Source organism: Hemibagrus wyckioides, linkage group LG07 (assembly GCF_019097595.1).
Source record: "Hemibagrus wyckioides isolate EC202008001 linkage group LG07, SWU_Hwy_1.0, whole genome shotgun sequence".
In the NCBI taxonomy this organism is placed as follows: domain Eukaryota; kingdom Metazoa; phylum Chordata; class Actinopteri; order Siluriformes; family Bagridae; genus Hemibagrus; species Hemibagrus wyckioides.
In genome coordinates this window covers 32,049,901-32,066,373 of record NC_080716.1, presented here as the reverse complement: position 1 = coordinate 32,066,373, position 16,473 = coordinate 32,049,901, and the positions used below count along the sequence as shown (strand labels likewise).

At 44.7% G+C, this 16,473-nt stretch overlaps 1 protein-coding gene across 3 annotated transcripts in view; it reads left to right on the top strand.

The window, feature by feature from the left end:
- rock1 (Rho-associated, coiled-coil containing protein kinase 1) overlaps positions 1 to 16,473 on the top strand; it is a 52,025-nt gene that overhangs the window by 14,247 nt on the left and 21,305 nt on the right. For all 3 annotated transcript variants that reach the window (XM_058394303.1, XM_058394305.1, XM_058394302.1), the window contains exons 2-24: positions 3,030 to 3,111; positions 3,697 to 3,797; positions 6,041 to 6,178; positions 6,261 to 6,436; positions 8,272 to 8,356; positions 8,476 to 8,620; positions 9,847 to 9,985; positions 10,077 to 10,168; positions 10,284 to 10,443; positions 10,660 to 10,729; positions 10,846 to 10,934; positions 11,014 to 11,062; positions 11,157 to 11,292; positions 12,503 to 12,594; positions 13,245 to 13,491; positions 13,821 to 13,927; positions 14,021 to 14,171; positions 14,283 to 14,443; positions 14,526 to 14,710; positions 14,948 to 15,017; positions 15,108 to 15,211; positions 15,296 to 15,461; positions 15,542 to 15,635. In XM_058394303.1, coding sequence (XP_058250286.1) covers positions 3,030 to 3,111; positions 3,697 to 3,797; positions 6,041 to 6,178; positions 6,261 to 6,436; positions 8,272 to 8,356; positions 8,476 to 8,620; positions 9,847 to 9,985; positions 10,077 to 10,168; positions 10,284 to 10,443; positions 10,660 to 10,729; positions 10,846 to 10,934; positions 11,014 to 11,062; positions 11,157 to 11,292; positions 12,503 to 12,594; positions 13,245 to 13,491; positions 13,821 to 13,927; positions 14,021 to 14,171; positions 14,283 to 14,443; positions 14,526 to 14,710; positions 14,948 to 15,017; positions 15,108 to 15,211; positions 15,296 to 15,461; positions 15,542 to 15,635 — 2,839 coding nt within the window. The remainder of the gene's footprint in view (positions 1 to 3,029; positions 3,112 to 3,696; positions 3,798 to 6,040; positions 6,179 to 6,260; positions 6,437 to 8,271; positions 8,357 to 8,475; positions 8,621 to 9,846; positions 9,986 to 10,076; positions 10,169 to 10,283; positions 10,444 to 10,659; positions 10,730 to 10,845; positions 10,935 to 11,013; positions 11,063 to 11,156; positions 11,293 to 12,502; positions 12,595 to 13,244; positions 13,492 to 13,820; positions 13,928 to 14,020; positions 14,172 to 14,282; positions 14,444 to 14,525; positions 14,711 to 14,947; positions 15,018 to 15,107; positions 15,212 to 15,295; positions 15,462 to 15,541; positions 15,636 to 16,473) is intronic.

Genomic DNA, 16,473 nt, shown 5'->3' with positions numbered 1-16,473 from the left:
CACACACACAGAGTGTTGGAGTGCTGAACTAGTGTCTGTCTCTCTCTCTCTCTCTCTCTCTCTCACTGCAGACAGACAGCTAAAGTAACTGATAGATAATTCCTCAGTCTTTTAGATTATCTGTCTGTCTGAACATTTAGATTCTGTCCATCTGTATAGCTGTGTAATCAGTCTCTCAGCTTCATTATATCACCTGTCTGTCTATCTGTACATCGACCTGTTTGTCTATCTGTACATTGACCTGTCTGTCTATCTGTCTGTATATTGACTTGTCTGTCTACCCGTCTGTCCATCTGTACATTTGAACTGTCTGTCTATCTGTATATTGACTTGCCTGTCTACTTGTCTATCTATCTGTATATTGACTTGTCTGTCTGTCTGTATATTGACCTGTCTGTCATGCTGTCTGTCCATCTGTACATTGACTTGTCTGCCTACCTGTCTGTCCATATGTACATTGACTTGTCTGCCTACCTGTCTGTCCATATGTACATTGACCTGTCCATCTACCTGTCTGTCTGTCCATCTGTACATTCACCAGTCTGTCTATCTATATATTGTCTGTGTATCTGTATATTTACCTGTTTGTATGTTGACCTGTCTGTCTACCTGTCTGTATATTGACCCGTCTGTCTTTCTGTCTGTCTATCTATATTTTGACCTGTCTGTGTCTGTTTTTTCATTATCTAGCCACCTGTATTTTGACCTGTATGGGTCTTTGTATATCAACCTGTCTGTCTCTCTGTTTACCTAAGCTATTTGTATAGTGACCTACCTGTCTGTCATTTTTGTCAGGATGTGTATATATTTACCTGTCTCCCTGTCTGGTTATCTTTACCTGTTTGTCTATGGCAGGACCTGTCTGTTTGTCTGAGCACAAGTTGTTCTGTCTGTCTGTCTGTATATCAGTGTAATCCCCTGAGGCTCTCTACCCACCTGTTTGACCTGTCTGTCTCTCTGTCTGTCCACCTAAATATCAGACATTTATGTCAAGCTCCTAATAACACTCAGTTGTGTGTGGCGTGTGTGTGGTTTCCTGCTGCCCCACTAACCGAGTAGTGTGTGAGAGCGACAGGTGTAAGATTACAGTGGATTATCTGTAAATAACACCTCTCTGGCTGCAGGGCACATGGCCTGTAACAGTCTCCACTGTGTGTCATGTGACGGTGGGGTGCCAAAACTTTAGCACACGTACACACAGCACCCACCGGCTACTCGTCTGTGTAATAAACCTGAATAAAATCTATACAGAAATCTGTACAGAAACACAGCTTTAATTCTCATTAAAACTTTCTGATTTCTACTGAGGCAGTGTGTATGGGAACCGATCTGTGTTCTGATTGGCTAGTGATGGTTTTGGGTAAGAAACAAAGTCTGTTCTGATTCGTTACTGGGGCTGCAGCTATTGATTATATAAGTAATCGAATATTCTACCGATTATTCCATCGATTAATCGAGTAATCGGATAAGAAGTACGTTTTCTTTAATAAGAGGAATACTAAATATGTAAGAGAAAATAAGGCAGTTCTCTTAAAAGTTTTCTTATTTAGAAAAATGAAAATAAAATCTAAACCGATTTAATGCATTTAAGTAACATTCAAAATGCAAATACAAATATATAGATAAAAAAACTTTACTTCAGAAGAAGGTAAAAATTGTACAACCTAAAACATAATAATAATAACAATAATAACAATAATACCTAAACATTGAATTTATGTTGTCCAAATTTTGACATTTCAGTCTAACTACAGCTCAAGCAGGACATAAGCCTTTACTGGCCTCCTGGAAGACTGGACGTGGTTTTTGTACAAGGCAAAAATGAGTGGACAGGAAGGAAACTTTGAACAAGAGTCCATACACATCAAATTTCTTAACACATTTTCCTGTAACATGAAATTAGAGTTATTTGGAGAATAAACCCTCTTAAATGTCTCTCTACATACTGGTGTGTGTGTGTGTGTGTGTGTCAGAGAGTGAGGCTATCAAAATGAATGACGCTTAGGCTTTTACAAAACTTAGCTAAATTAGGGACATCGTAACTAGCCACCATACTGATTTACGATCTTAAATAGTCACTATCCACATACATTTATACCGGCCTTAATTTCAACTAGTAATTATATTAATTTAAGCTAAGTTATTTTTTGTATTCGAATTACTCGAGTTACTTGAGGAATCATTTCAGCCCTATTGGCTACAGAGACATATGGAGTGGGAATTGAACTGTTTTCTGTGATTGGTTAGTGACAGTTTTGGATGGCAACTGATCTGTGCTCTGATTGGTTAGTGACTGTTTTGGACAGTAACTGAAGTGTGTTCTGATTGGCTACAGGGACATTTGGAGGGGGGGACTGATCTGATCGGTCGTATTGGACAGTAACTGAACTGTGTTCTGATTGGCTACAGGAAGATTTTAAATGGGAACTGATCTGTGTTCTGATTGGTTAGTGACTGTTTTGGACAGTAACTGAAGTGTGTTCTGATTGGCTACAGGGACATTTTGGGTTGGAACAGATCTGATTGGTCATATTGGATGATAACTGAAGTGTGTTCTGATTGGTTAGTAACTGTGTTGGATGGTAATTGAACTGTTTGAACTGTGTTCTGATTGGCTACAGGAAAGCTTCAGGTATGGTGAGCTAGGACTACTAGCGGACTAAAATATCTAGATGACTAGGAAAGTGTGTACAGTAGAAAACTAGGAAAATGATAGGACTATGAAAGTTTGGGCATTAGGGATGGTAACTGAACTGTTTGAACTGTGTTCAGATTGGCTACAGGGATGTTTTTTGGTGGGAAATGATCTGTTTTCTGATTGGTTAGTGACTGTTTTGGACAGTAACTGATCTGTGTTCTGATTGGCCATAGAGACGTGTTGGGTGGGAACGGGACTGTGTGTATTATGGGTGTGTCCATTTTTCCAAAGTTTATTTTTTCTGTAATGAGTTATTATTATTTTGGAAAGTGTGTTTTGATAGCTAACTTGGTTTAACGTGTGTGTGTGTGTGTGTGTTCTCATTCTACAGGACGGCTTGGACGCTCTGGTCTACGACCTCGATTTTCCAGCCCTGAGGAAGAACAAGAGCATCGACAACTTCTTAAGCAGATGTGAGGAACACATTTATTACACAAACACACATCACTGTCTGTGCTGATAACCAGATAAACATGACAGAATGTCAAATATCTAGAGTGTGGACAGTGAGATCGGTGTGTGTCCAGGGGGTTTCCCTCCGTCTCAGACTGGAACAGCTGGATTTCACTCTTCTCATTATTCTAACTGTATAATTGGGTTTAATGGGGTTTATTTTTAGACACGCTGAGCTCAGAGGCCTGTTCGCCTCTCCACTGCGTTACTTCCTGTTCATTCTTCTTCCACTCAGACCTGTGCTAGGATTTTAGCTTCATATTCATCTCTTCTAGCATTTAGAAGAAATAAAGCTAGTCATCTTTTATCCTGCTTTTATTATGAAGAGATTTGTGAAAGGATTTTATGTAAATGACTATAAAATTTAAACAAGACAAAAAAAATAAAGACGTCTATAAAGTTTGTAGTTTCGAATCGGCGTTTCCATGACGACAGGAAGGGTGTGGTTCGGCGGTAAGTTTATTATCGGATGTAAAGAGATGCAGTAAAGGGGTGGGGCTGGAGCGTGATTGGATAAACTCCCCTTCCCTCTCCTCTCTCTGCAGATAAGGACACCATCAGTAAGATCCGGGATCTGCGGATGAAGGCTGATGACTACGAGGTGGTGAAGGTGATTGGGAGAGGAGCGTTTGGAGAAGTGCAGTTGGTACGTAAGATCTCCGTCCTGATTTCTAGATCATGGTTCTCGGCTCCTCGAGTTAGATATTTACTCAGTTTCCGTACAGAACACTAATATTCTAGTGTTATTCATTTTACATTATTTCAGTGCAGGAGCTCCAGCTGTGGGTTTTAATCACGTCACATAATGTCACAGGTCACGGTTTACCTCCTTCACAAACTCTGAATCCAGGGCACTAGAATAGCTTGAAAATCAGGGAAGTAGGACAGCTAGGGGACTTGGGAAGTTTGGATGACATGAGGCTAGGGGAGCGTGGACAGTAGGGGACTAGGGAAGGTTTCTACAACAAGGGGCAAGAACAACAAGGGAACTAGGGAAGCATGGACAACAGGGAACTAGGGCAACTAGGGGCTTAGAGAACTAAGACAATAATGGAACTAGGACAGCTAGGGGACTAGAGAACTAGGACAATAAGGCCACTAGGACAGCTAGGGGACTGGAGAACTACTGGGACAACATGGGAACTAGGACAGCTAAGGTACTAGAGAACTAGGACAACAGGGAACTAGGACAGCTAGGGGACTAGAGAACTAGGACAGCTAGGACAACAAGGGAACTAGGACAGCTAAGGTACTAGAGAACTAGGACAACAGGGAACTAGGACAGCTAGGGGACTGGAGAACTACTGGGACAACAGGGAACTAGGACAGCTAGGGGACTGGAGAACTACTGGGACAACAAGGGAACTAGGACAGCTAAGGTACTAGAGAACTAGGACAATAAGGTAACTAGGACAGCTAGGGGACTGGAGAACTACTGGGACAACAAGGGAACTAGGACAGCTAAGGTACTAGAGAACTAGGACAATAAGGTAACTAGGACAGCTAAGGTACTAGAGAACTAGGACAATAAGGTAACTAGGACAGCTAGGACAACAAGGGAACTAGGACAGCTAAGGTACTAGAGAACTAGGACAATAAGGTAACTAGGACAGCTAGGGGACTGGAGAACTACTGGGACAACAAGGGAACTAGGACAGCTAAGGTACTAGAGAACTAGGACAACAGGGAACTAGGACAGTTAGGGGACTAGAGAACTAGGATAATAGTGAACTAGGACAGCTAGGGGACTGGAGAACTAGGACAGCTAGGGGACTAGGGAACTAGTGGAGCTTGAACAATAGGCAAGTAAAATCTAGAGGAATAGGACAACATGTTCAGTAGTGAACTAGGAAATCTAGGGAACTATAAACGTTTGGGCGTTAGGGAACTAGGACAGCTTCAGTGATGTGGAACTAGGGAAGCTTGGACATTAGGGAAGCATTGAAAATAAGGAACTAGGATAGATAGGGGACTAGGGAAATGTGGATAGCAGGAAACTAGGACATCTAGGGGACTAGCTTGGACATTAAGGATCTGATTGGTTAGTGACTGTGTTGGATGGTAACTGAATTGTTTGAACTGTGCTCTGATTGGCTACAGGAAAGCTTCAGGTATGGTGAACTAGGACTAGTAGGGGACTAGAATAGTCCCCCCCTAGAATAGATGACTAGGAAAGTGTGTACAATAATACCTCGCAGATTCACGGCTTCACTGATCCGCGAAATTTTCATTGGAACCTAACTAATTTGCATCCACGAATTTTTCGCAGCCCCGTGAAATCCTTGCAAAATCCTGCAAAAGTGTTTATGGCTAATTTCGTGGCCATTTATACATTTTTATGCTTTTTAATGCTAAATTATTAAGAAATTTATTTTACTAATTTAGTAATATAAATATAAAAGTAAAATCAGCAAAATATCAATATAAGTAAAATATGTTATTTGTTGAAAATGTTATTTTAATGATATCGAACATCCCTGATATCACGTGCGTACAGTATAGCCATTACCACACGCTATTGGCTGGAAGGATTGGAAGTAGCCAATCACAGAGCATTAACAGTTTTACCTACCTGTTTTACCTGCTGATTGGCTGGTAGCTATGATGCTTTGTATGCGTGATGTCACGGTTCATCTCCCCGCCCCTTGTGGTGTAACACGTGTATATTCAGTGAAATAAGATCTCAGTGATTCTTTCGTTTTTATACAGGAGATACTGTACTCTATTTTTACATCAAACATTTATTTCTTTTTTTAAGGGTAATGTATTAAAGCTAACTTATAAATGAAATTAAAGTGTTTTGGGAGCATGACTGGGAGTAGTATATTGTGTACAGTATGTGTTTATATCTGACCCCAAGCGTGTGTGTGTGTGTGTGTGTGTGTACAGGTGAGACACAAGGCCAGCAGTAAGGTGTACGCTATGAAGCTTCTCAGTAAGTTTGAGATGATAAAGCGCTCGGACTCTGCGTTCTTTTGGGAGGAGAGAGACATCATGGCCTTCGCTAACAGCAACTGGGTTGTACAGGTACAGTGTAAAACACACACACACACACACACACACACCTGCTTTAACTCTGTGCTTATTTCTCTCTCCTCCTTTTCTGCAGCTCTTCTATGCCTTCCAGGACGATCGTTACCTCTACATGGTGATGGAGTACATGCCCGGAGGAGACCTGGTCAATCTGATGAGCAATTACGACGTGCCCGAGAAGTGGGCTCGCTTTTACACGGCCGAGGTGGTGCTGGCGCTGGACGGGATCCACGCCATGGGTTTCATCCACAGGTGATGTGCTTTTCCTCACGCTGGAGTGCTTCAGACCAGAGAAATCTCTGGAACATCTAGAGATATTTTTAACTGGCCAAGTGTCTTAAAGTGTCTCTGCGTCAGTGGCAGTAAGTTAAACGCAGATAAAGTCTAAAGGAGAAGAGCATCATGGGAAGAAAAGTGTGATGGATTTTCCATCATGAGCCGCTGCAGTAATCTCTGTTTATGAAACAGCCTTAAAACAGGAAATCCATCACACTCGCTTTCTCCTTCTGAACTTCATTAGGATCTTCACTCCAGACTTAAATCTTAAATCACTATGTCCAGCACACACACATTAAAATCACTATGTCCAGCGCACACACACATTAAAATCACTATGTCCAGCGCGCACACACATTAAAATCACCATGTCCAGCACACACACGTTAAAATCACCATGTCCAGCACACACGCGTTAAAATCACCATGTCCAGCACACACGCGTTAAAATCACCATGTCCAGAACACACATGTTAAAATCACCATGTCCAGAACACACACGTTAAAATCACCATGTCCAGCACACACACGTTAAAATCACCATGTCCAGAACACACACGTTAAAATCACCATGTCCAGCACACACACGTTAAAATCACCATGTCCAGCACACACGCGTTAAAATCACCATGTCCAGCACACACGCGTTAAAATCACCATGTCCAGCACACATGCGTTAAAATCACCATGTCCAGCACACACGCGTTAAAATCACCATGTCCAGCACACACGCGTTAAAATCACCATGTCCATGAATTTAATTTAAAGAAACACAGAAAGGCAGTGAGAGAGACAGACAGAGAGAGAGAGAGAGAGAGAGAGAGAGAGAGAGAAAGACAGTGAGAAAGAAAGAGAGACAAAGACAGCAAGACACAGGCAGAGAGAGACAGAATGGCAGAGGGAGAGAGACAGAGAGAAAGACAGCGAGAGATAGACAGATCGAAAGACACTGAGACAGAAAGGCAAAGAGGGACAGACAGAAATACTGTCTGTATTTCTGTCTGTCCAGGAGAGAGAGACAGGCAGAAAGAAAGGCAGCAAGAGAGAGAGACAAATAGAAAGACACTGAGAAAAAATGACAGTGAGAGAGAGACAGACAAAAAAGCAGCAAGAGAGACAGAAAGGCAGTGAGACAGACTGTGAGAGAGACAGATAGGCATTGAGAGAACGATAGACAGAGAGAGACAGTAAGGCAGAGAGACAGACAGAAAGACAAGAGAGACAGAATGGCAGAGAGAGACAGACAGAAAGGCAGTGAGAGAGAGAGAGACAGAAAGACAAGAGAGAAATAATGGCACAGAGAGAGACAGAAAGGCAGAGAGAGAAAGACAGTTGGAGAAGCAGACAGAAGGTCAGTCAGACAGATGGATGTGTAGACGAAATGGAAGCAGACAGACAGACAGACATGTAGGTTTGTAGTTGATGTTTAATACTTGAGCTGTAAAGTGTGATGATCAGCATGACTGAGTCCAGAGCAGATGAAGAGTCTTTAATAAAGGATCTGTGACAGAAGAGGAAAACTATTTCAGTTTCAGATCTTTCACATGAATAAATGTTTATTATTTCAGAAGGGGAAATTCCACTTCCTTCAACGAGCAACTCTTAACTCTGAGTGAAAGCTGAAACTTAAAAACCAGTTGTTTTAATGGACAGCTGGTCAAAACTGACCTAAAACCTTCAAGTGAAGAATAAAGATTATTATGAACACACACACACACACACACACAGGAATTCAGCTACATCTGAGGGTTTATGGGTTTATTCATGTTGTTCTTTCTGACGTTGTGTGTTTTTATTGTTCCTGTGTGCAGAGACGTGAAACCTGACAACATGTTGCTGGACAAAACAGGTCACTTGAAGCTGGCAGACTTCGGCACTTGCATGAAAATGAACAAGGTTTAACGCGAGTTCTGTTTATTCCTCACTCTCACCTCATGACCAGCTGCATGATGAGCAGTAACGTTTGTCTGGGTCTGGACGGTGTGTTTAGACGTGTCTGTGTGTGTGTTTTGAAGGACGGTATGGTACGATGTGATACGGCAGTGGGAACTCCAGACTACATTTCTCCAGAGGTACTGAAGTCTCAGGGCGGAGACGGCTACTACGGCCGAGAGTGTGACTGGTGGTCAGTGGGGGTTTTCCTCTACGAGATGCTCGTCGGTGAGTAACAACACACCTGTCAGGGTGGTAGACACGTGTACTGGTCATCGGTTCACATCACCATTAAATGTGTAGATGATATGGACAGGTGACCAGCTGAACAGAGCAGACCGGTGCTGGACAGACGGATGGGTTTATAGACTGTGTAAAAGAGACTGACAGAGAGATGCACGGAAAGGTGGCATCAGACAGGAAGACGGATAATAAAGCGATAAAACGGATGAATGGACAGACAGGAAGAGCTTAAGACAGACTGATGGAAAGACAGTTTGGCCAGACAGCAAGAGAGACTGACAGTCAGACAGCAGGAGAGACTTACAGGCAGACAGCAAGAGATATTGACAGAAAGACAGCAGGAGAGACTGACGGAGAGACAGCAGGAACGATGGACAGGGAAAAAGCAGGAGTGACGGATAGAGAGACAGTAGGAGGCACAGATGGACAGAGACAGCAGGAAAGATGGACAGAACAGAAAGGCAGTCAGACAGACAGTAAGAGAGATGTACATAAAGACAGCAAGAGAGATGGACAGAAAAAGAAACAGATGGACATTAAGAGAGACAGACAGCAAGAGCGACAGATAGAAAGACAGCAGGAAAAATGGACAGAGAAATAGCAGGAGGGAGAGACAGACAGAGAGACAGCAGGAAAGATGGACAGAACAGAAAGACAGCAGGAGGGACGGATGGAAAGAGAGACAGACAGTAAGAGCGATGGTAAGACAAAAAGGCAGCAAGAGAGACAGACAGAAAGGCAGCGAGGGAGACAGACAGCGAGAGACGGTCAGATGGACAGCAAGAGAGACAGACAAAATGGAGAGAGACAGATAGAAAGATAGCAAGAGAGACAGTAAGAAGAGACTGTAAGAAAGAAAGACAGCGAAAGAGGCAAATGGAAAGACAGGAAGAGAGAAAGACAGCAAGAGAGGCAAATGGAAAGACAGGAAGAGAGAAGGACAGAAAGGCAGCAAGAGAGACGGATAGCGGAAAGACTAAAGAAGGCTAGACGGATGGACAGAATAAGACAGAGAGAGAGAAAAACATGTCTATATAACAGTTGCCCCAGCAAACAGATGGAGAGAAATACAGAGAGAGACGACAGAAACGTGGTCAGAAGGCAAAAGATGGACAGACAGTTAAAATAAAGACTGATCCTGAAAGAGAAGTCACTCGGACAGATGGAAGTTCGGTGAGAGACATGCAGGATAAAACGTTCTGTCTGTTCAGGGGACACGCCCTTTTATGCCGACTCTCTGGTGGGAACCTACAGCAAGATCATGAACCATAAGAATGCTCTGACCTTTCCTGAGGACAATGACATCTCCAAAGACGCCAAGAGCCTCATCTGCGCCTTCCTCACCGACAGGTGGGTTCATTCTGCCAGCACTTCCTAAACCTGCCTCATCACAATCCTACTGTCCAATTCCGTCTGACCTCACCCTCTCTGCCCTTTCTAGGGAAGTACGGTTAGGACGTAACGGAGTGGACGAAATCAAGCGGCATCCTTTCTTCAAGAATGACCAGTGGACCTGGGAGAACATCCGCGACAGTGAGTCACCTGCTGCACCTCAACTGTCTATCATCCATAGCAGTGTGTGGTGTTTCATTTTATCTCTCTCTCTCTCTCTCTCTCTCTCTCTGTGTGTGTGTGTGTGTGTGTGTAGCGGCTGCCCCGGTGGTGCCGGAGTTGAGCAGTGACATCGATACCAGTAATTTTGATGATATTGAAGAGGACAGAGGAGAAGAGGAGACCTTCCCCATCCCTAAAGCCTTTGTTGGGAATCAGCTTCCGTTTGTGGGCTTCACCTACTACAGCGGTCACCAGTGAGCACACACACACACACACACACACTTACCCACAATGCACCGCTCTACACTTCAGGGAGACTAGTGATTCCAGAAACAGCTACAAATCCATACCATTGGTGAGGTCTTGGACCAAACCTGTGGTGTGATGGTTCTTCAGTTCCTCACGTTACTTCCTGTTAGTGCTTAGGTCTCATGCACTGTTCCTCACAGACCATGTCTTCTCTGGTTCAGGTTTTCTCGAGGACCGAGTGCAAAAACCAGCAACAAGCATGACGGTGCTAGTAAAGAGGATAAGAGCCAGGTAAGAACCTGCAGAACCACTGAAGCAGATCTTCCAGAGCATGCAGTGAATCATCATCATCATCATCATCTCTCTGCTGCAAGGAATGCTAACGCTAGTCTGTTTTCATTGTCCAGCTGGAGAATCTGCTGAAGAAAATCCACCAGCTGGAGGAGCAGTTTCATGGAGAGATGCAGTTGAAGGACGAGTTGGAGCAGAAGTGCAGGTAGGTCATCTGTCTTGGTTCCATCATGTAAACCTGGTCCTGATAAACCTGGATGTTTTAAAGTTGATCTCCTCCACAGAGCCTCCAACACCAAACTAGACAAGATCATGAAAGAGTTGGATGAAGAGGTGAGGCGTCGTCTGTTTACAGCTGTATTTTTATTATTGTGATGAGAGTTCTTCATCCATGTTTTTCTCTCTCTCCGTCTCCGTCCATCCTCAGTGTAATGCGAGGAAATCTGCAGAGGCCAGTGTCTCTCTGCTGGAGAAGGACAAGCTGATGCTGCAGCACAGAACCACCGAGTACCAGAGGAAAGCAGATCAGGAGGGAGAGAAGAGACGCAACCTGGAGAACGAGGGTTTGTTCATCCTCTTCTTTATTTATTTTTTGTTTATTTATTATCGCCGTCTTCACTTGCTCTCATCTTCACTCCTTCTCCTTCACCCTGTTCTCCTGTCTTTCATCCACCACTCCCTCTCCTTCTCGCCGTTCTTTTGTTCAAATTCTTCTTTTTTTCTTCTTCTTTCATCCTCCACTTCTCTCCTTTCTTCTTTTCTTTGCTTTGTCATCTCTTGTTTTTCATCCTTCTCTTTTTTTTTGTCCTCCACTCATGCTTAATTCCAGGCCTCTGATTTGTCCTTTCTTTTTTCTCTCCACTCCTCTCCTTCCACCTCTCCTTATTTTTTCTCCTCTCCTAACCTTCATCCTCTGCTCTTCTCCTTTGTATTTGATTCCTCTCTTTCTTCCTGTCTTCTCGTTTTACCTTCTGTCCTTCTCTTCATCTTCTCATTTTCATCTTAGAGTCCTTCAATCTTCGATCTTCCACTCCTCTCCTTCATCCTCCACTCTTCTCCTTCCTCCTCCACTCCTTTCCTTCCACCTCCACTCCTCTCTTTCCTCCTCCACTCTTCTCCTTCATCCTCCACTCTTCTCCTTCATCCTGCACTCTTCTCCTTCATCCTCCACTCTTCTCCTTCCTCCTCCACTCCTTTCCTTCCTCCTCCACTCCTCTCTTTCCTCCTCCACTCTTCTCCTTCATCCTCCACTCTTCTCCTTCATCCTGCACTCTTCTCCTTCATCCTCCACTCCTCTCCTTCCTCCTCCACTCCTTTCCTTCCTCCTCCACTCCTCTCTTTCCTCTTCCATTCCTCTCCTTCCTCCTCCACTCTTCTCCTTCATCCTCCACTCTTCTCCTTCATCCTCCACTCCTTTCCTTCCTCCTCCACTCCTTTCCTTCCACCTCCACTCCTCTCTTTCCTCCTCCATTCCTCTCCTTCATCCTCCACTCTTCTCCTTCATCCTCCACTCTTCTCCTTCATCCTCCACTCCTTTCCTTCCTCCTCCACTCCTCTCTTTCCTCCTCCATTCCTCTTCTTCCTCCTCCGCTCCCCTCCTTCATCCTCCACTCTTCTCCTTCATCCTCCACTCCTCTCCCTTTTCTGTAATGGTGCTCCTGTATAATGTGACAGAGTATAATTTAGTTGGATGATGATGATGATGATGATGATGACGACCTGTAGATTCTCACGTTCTTCAGTAACATCATTCTCCTCTTGCGTCCTGCTCAGTTTCCACTCTGAAGGAGCAGCTGGAGAACATGAGGAAGCTCAGTCAGAACACCCAGGCCTCCAGTGATAAGATTGCTCAGCTACAGCACCAGGTACTGAAGCCACACACTCGGAGTAGATATCTCTTCCTGTTTCTGAGATTATCAGAATATTAAGATTAAGATTTTCCAAGATTTGATTAAATGCCCAGTGCTGGACAGATGCTAATGAAGACACCAGGTAGAGGTGACTGAGTACTTCTGAACCAGCAACACCTGCTTATACCAGAGTTATGAGATTGGATTAACTACACAGTGGGTTTGATTGCCAGTTGGGGTCTGATTGGCCATCGACATTTTGTCTTATTGGTCATTAGGGTCTGATTAGTCACATGGTCAGATTGGCCATCATGTCTCATTGGGTCTCTTTGCTCATTGTGTCTGATGTGTCACGTGGTCAGATTGGCCATCATGTCCGATTGGATCTCACTGGGTCTTTGGTCAGTGGGTCTTATGTGTCACATGGCCAGATTGGCCATCATATCTCATTGGGGCTCAGTGAGTCTTTGGTCAGTGTGTCTCATTTTTAATGTGTCACATGTTCAGATTGGCCATCATGTCTGGCTTTTATTGGTCTTTGGTCGGTGGGTCTCATTGCCTCTGAGATCTGATTGACCGCTGGGTACTAATAGTATGATGTATGTCACTGGTCATTGGTTCTTATTGGCCATGGGGTCTGATTAGTCATTATATTTAATTGACAGCTGGAAGAGGCCAATGACCTGCTGCGGGCTGAGTCGGACACGGCGGCTCGGCTGAGGAAAAGTCAGACGGAGATGGCGAAGGCCATGAGTCAGCTGGAGTCACAGAACGGAGAGCTGCAGGAGAAGAGCAGAGCGGCCGACGACGCCAGGAGACAGCTAGAGAGAGAGCTGCTGCAGCAGCAGAACACGCTGGACACCGAGAGACGGACCCGCAGCCAGGGGTCTGAGGAGATCCGACAACTACAGGGTACGTGCAGGACGGGGCGTGTGGACGGCGTGTAGTTAATGGAATTCTTGCTAACTTAACACTGTAAAGTGTCCATTTAGGGGTTCCATATAGCCCTAAAGAGTACAAGAGGATATCCAGTGCAGGGCGCCCTTCTGTGAAGGGTACTAAGGGTACTCTAAAGAGGATATCCAGTGCAGGGCGCTATTCTGTGAAGGGTACTAAGGGTACTCTAAAGAGGATATCCAATGCAGGGTGCTATACTGTGAAGAGGACTAAAGGTATTTTACAGACATGTTATTTCACATAGTGTGTGTGTGTGTGTGTGTGTGTGTGTGCGCACTTTGTAGCTCGCATTGCGGGACTTCAGGAAGACAACAAGGAGCTGAAGCAGAGCATTTCCAAGGTGGAGACAGAAAGAAAGCAGGCACAGGAAAGGAACAACATTTTGGAAAAGGTGAGCCCTGATCCAGCTGTTCTGTACAATATTTTAGCATTACAATGAGCCTGATTGATAACTGTGTGTGTGTGTGTGTGTGTGTGTGTGTAGGAGAAGAACAGTATGGAAATTGATCTAAACTACAAGCTGAAGATCCTACAGCAGCGTCTGGATCAGGAGATAACGGAGCACAGAGTCGTGCGAGCTCAGCTGACCGATAAATACGAGTCCATAGAGGAGGCCAAGTCTGCTGCTATGCATGGTGTGTGTGTGTGTGTGTGTGTGTGTGCGGGCGGGTGGGTGGTTTGGCTGGGTGTGTGTTTATTACTCTAAACTAGAACCTGATGTATTAAATGAGGCTTGTGTTGTCCAGCGGTGGAGCAGAAGGTGTCGGAGGAGAGTGTGCTGCGCCTGCGGGCTGAGAGTCGAGTGGTGGAGGTGGAGAAGCAGTGCTCCATGCTGGAGTTTGACCTCAAGCAGTCCGTCCAGAAGATGGAGCAGCTCATGAAGCAGAAGGACAGACTGGAGGATGAAGTGAGGATGCAAGAACATCACGTTCAGCCAAAGACATGCAGGTCCAGCACTCCGTGGTGTGACGTGTGTGTGTGTGTTACAGGTGAAGTCTCTGCGTGTTCAGCTGGAGCAGGAGTGTGGGAAACGGGCCATGGCTCAGAGCGAGATGAAGACCTGGTGTGGTGAAGCTGAAAGGTTGAGAGGGACGGAGAAGCAGCTGAAGCAGGAGCTCAATTCGGCGCTGGAGACCAAGCGCTCACTCGAGTTCCAGCTCGCACAGCTCAGCAAGTAAGAAGCTCTTACTTAAAGACACGTGTTTTATTCCTCTTTTAACACAGCAACTTTCCAAACTGGCTTCATGCAGTATTTAGCAAAGGGAAAATAAATCCATCATTTTTGATATGGTGAAGTTTTCTTTAAGTTGTTTATGTAACGTTTATAGAAAGAGTCTCCAGTGTCAGTGCTAGGGTTTTATATAGGGGTGTGTGTGTGTGTGTGTGTGTTACTGATGTTCTGTGTTTGCAGGCAGTACAGAGGGAACGAGGGTCAGATGAGGGAGCTGCAGGACCAGCTGGAGGCCGAGCAGTATTTCTCCGTAAGGATCATGACTCTCAAGGCTTAGTGTGACAGAAAGAATTGTGTGTGGTTAATGTGTGTGTGTCTGTGTGTGTGTGTGTGTGTCCAGACGCTGTATAAGACTCAGGTGAAGGAGCTGAAGGAGGAGCTGGAGGAGAGAAACCGGATGGTGCAGGAATGGCAGAGGAAGGCGCAGGATTTGCACAGTGAAAGGTGAGTCAGGAAGCATGTTCACGTCAATCCTGAACCTGTGCATCAGCAACAGATTGTAAAGTGTGTGTGTGTGTGTGTGTGTAGGGAATCTCTGATGGCTCAGCTGGACCTGACGGTGACCAAGGCCGAGTCGGAGCAGCTGGCCAGAGCGTTACAGGAGGAGCAGTACTTCGAACTGAGCCAGGAGAGCAAGAAGAGTTTATCACGACACAAACAGGAGCTAGCCGAGAGGGAATCCACTATAGCACGGGTCCGACACACACACACACACACTTCAGTTATGATTGTAATAATGATAAATACATCTTAATGATTTTTTTTGTTGCTCAGCTCGAGGAATCCAACAAAACTCTGACCAAAGACGTGGAGAACCTCAGCAGGGAGAAAGCCGAGCTAGACGACAAGTTCCAGTCTCAGAATAATGGTAGCTTACTTACTCTATCTCTGTCGTACACACACACACACACACATCCATACATGCACAAGCTCATACACTCACTCACACACAAGCACACACACACACACATACATACACAAACATGGTCATACACACACACAGACATGGTCATACACACACATGCATACATACACACACACAGACATGGTCATACACACAGACATGGTCATACACACACATGCATACATACACACACACACAGACATGGTCATACACACGCGCACACACACAGACATAGTCGCACACACACAGACATGGTCATACACACACATGCATACATACACACACACACAGACATGGTCATACACACACAGACATGGTCATACACACACATGCATGCATACATACACACACACACAGACATGGTCATACACACGCGCACACACACATAGACATAGTCGCACACACACAGACATGGTCATACACACACATGCATGCATACATACACACACACATAGACATAGTCTCACACACACAGACATGGTCATACACACACATGCATGCATACATACACACACACACAGACATGGTCATACACACACACACACACAGACATGGTCATACACACACATGCATGCATACATACACACACACACAGACATGGTCATACACACACACACACACAGACATAGTCTCACACACACAGACATGGTCATACACACACATGCATGCATACATACACACACACACAGACATGGTCATACACATGCGCACATACACACAGACATAGTCTCACACACACAGACATGGTCATACACACACAGACATGGTCATACACACACATGCATGCATACATACACACACA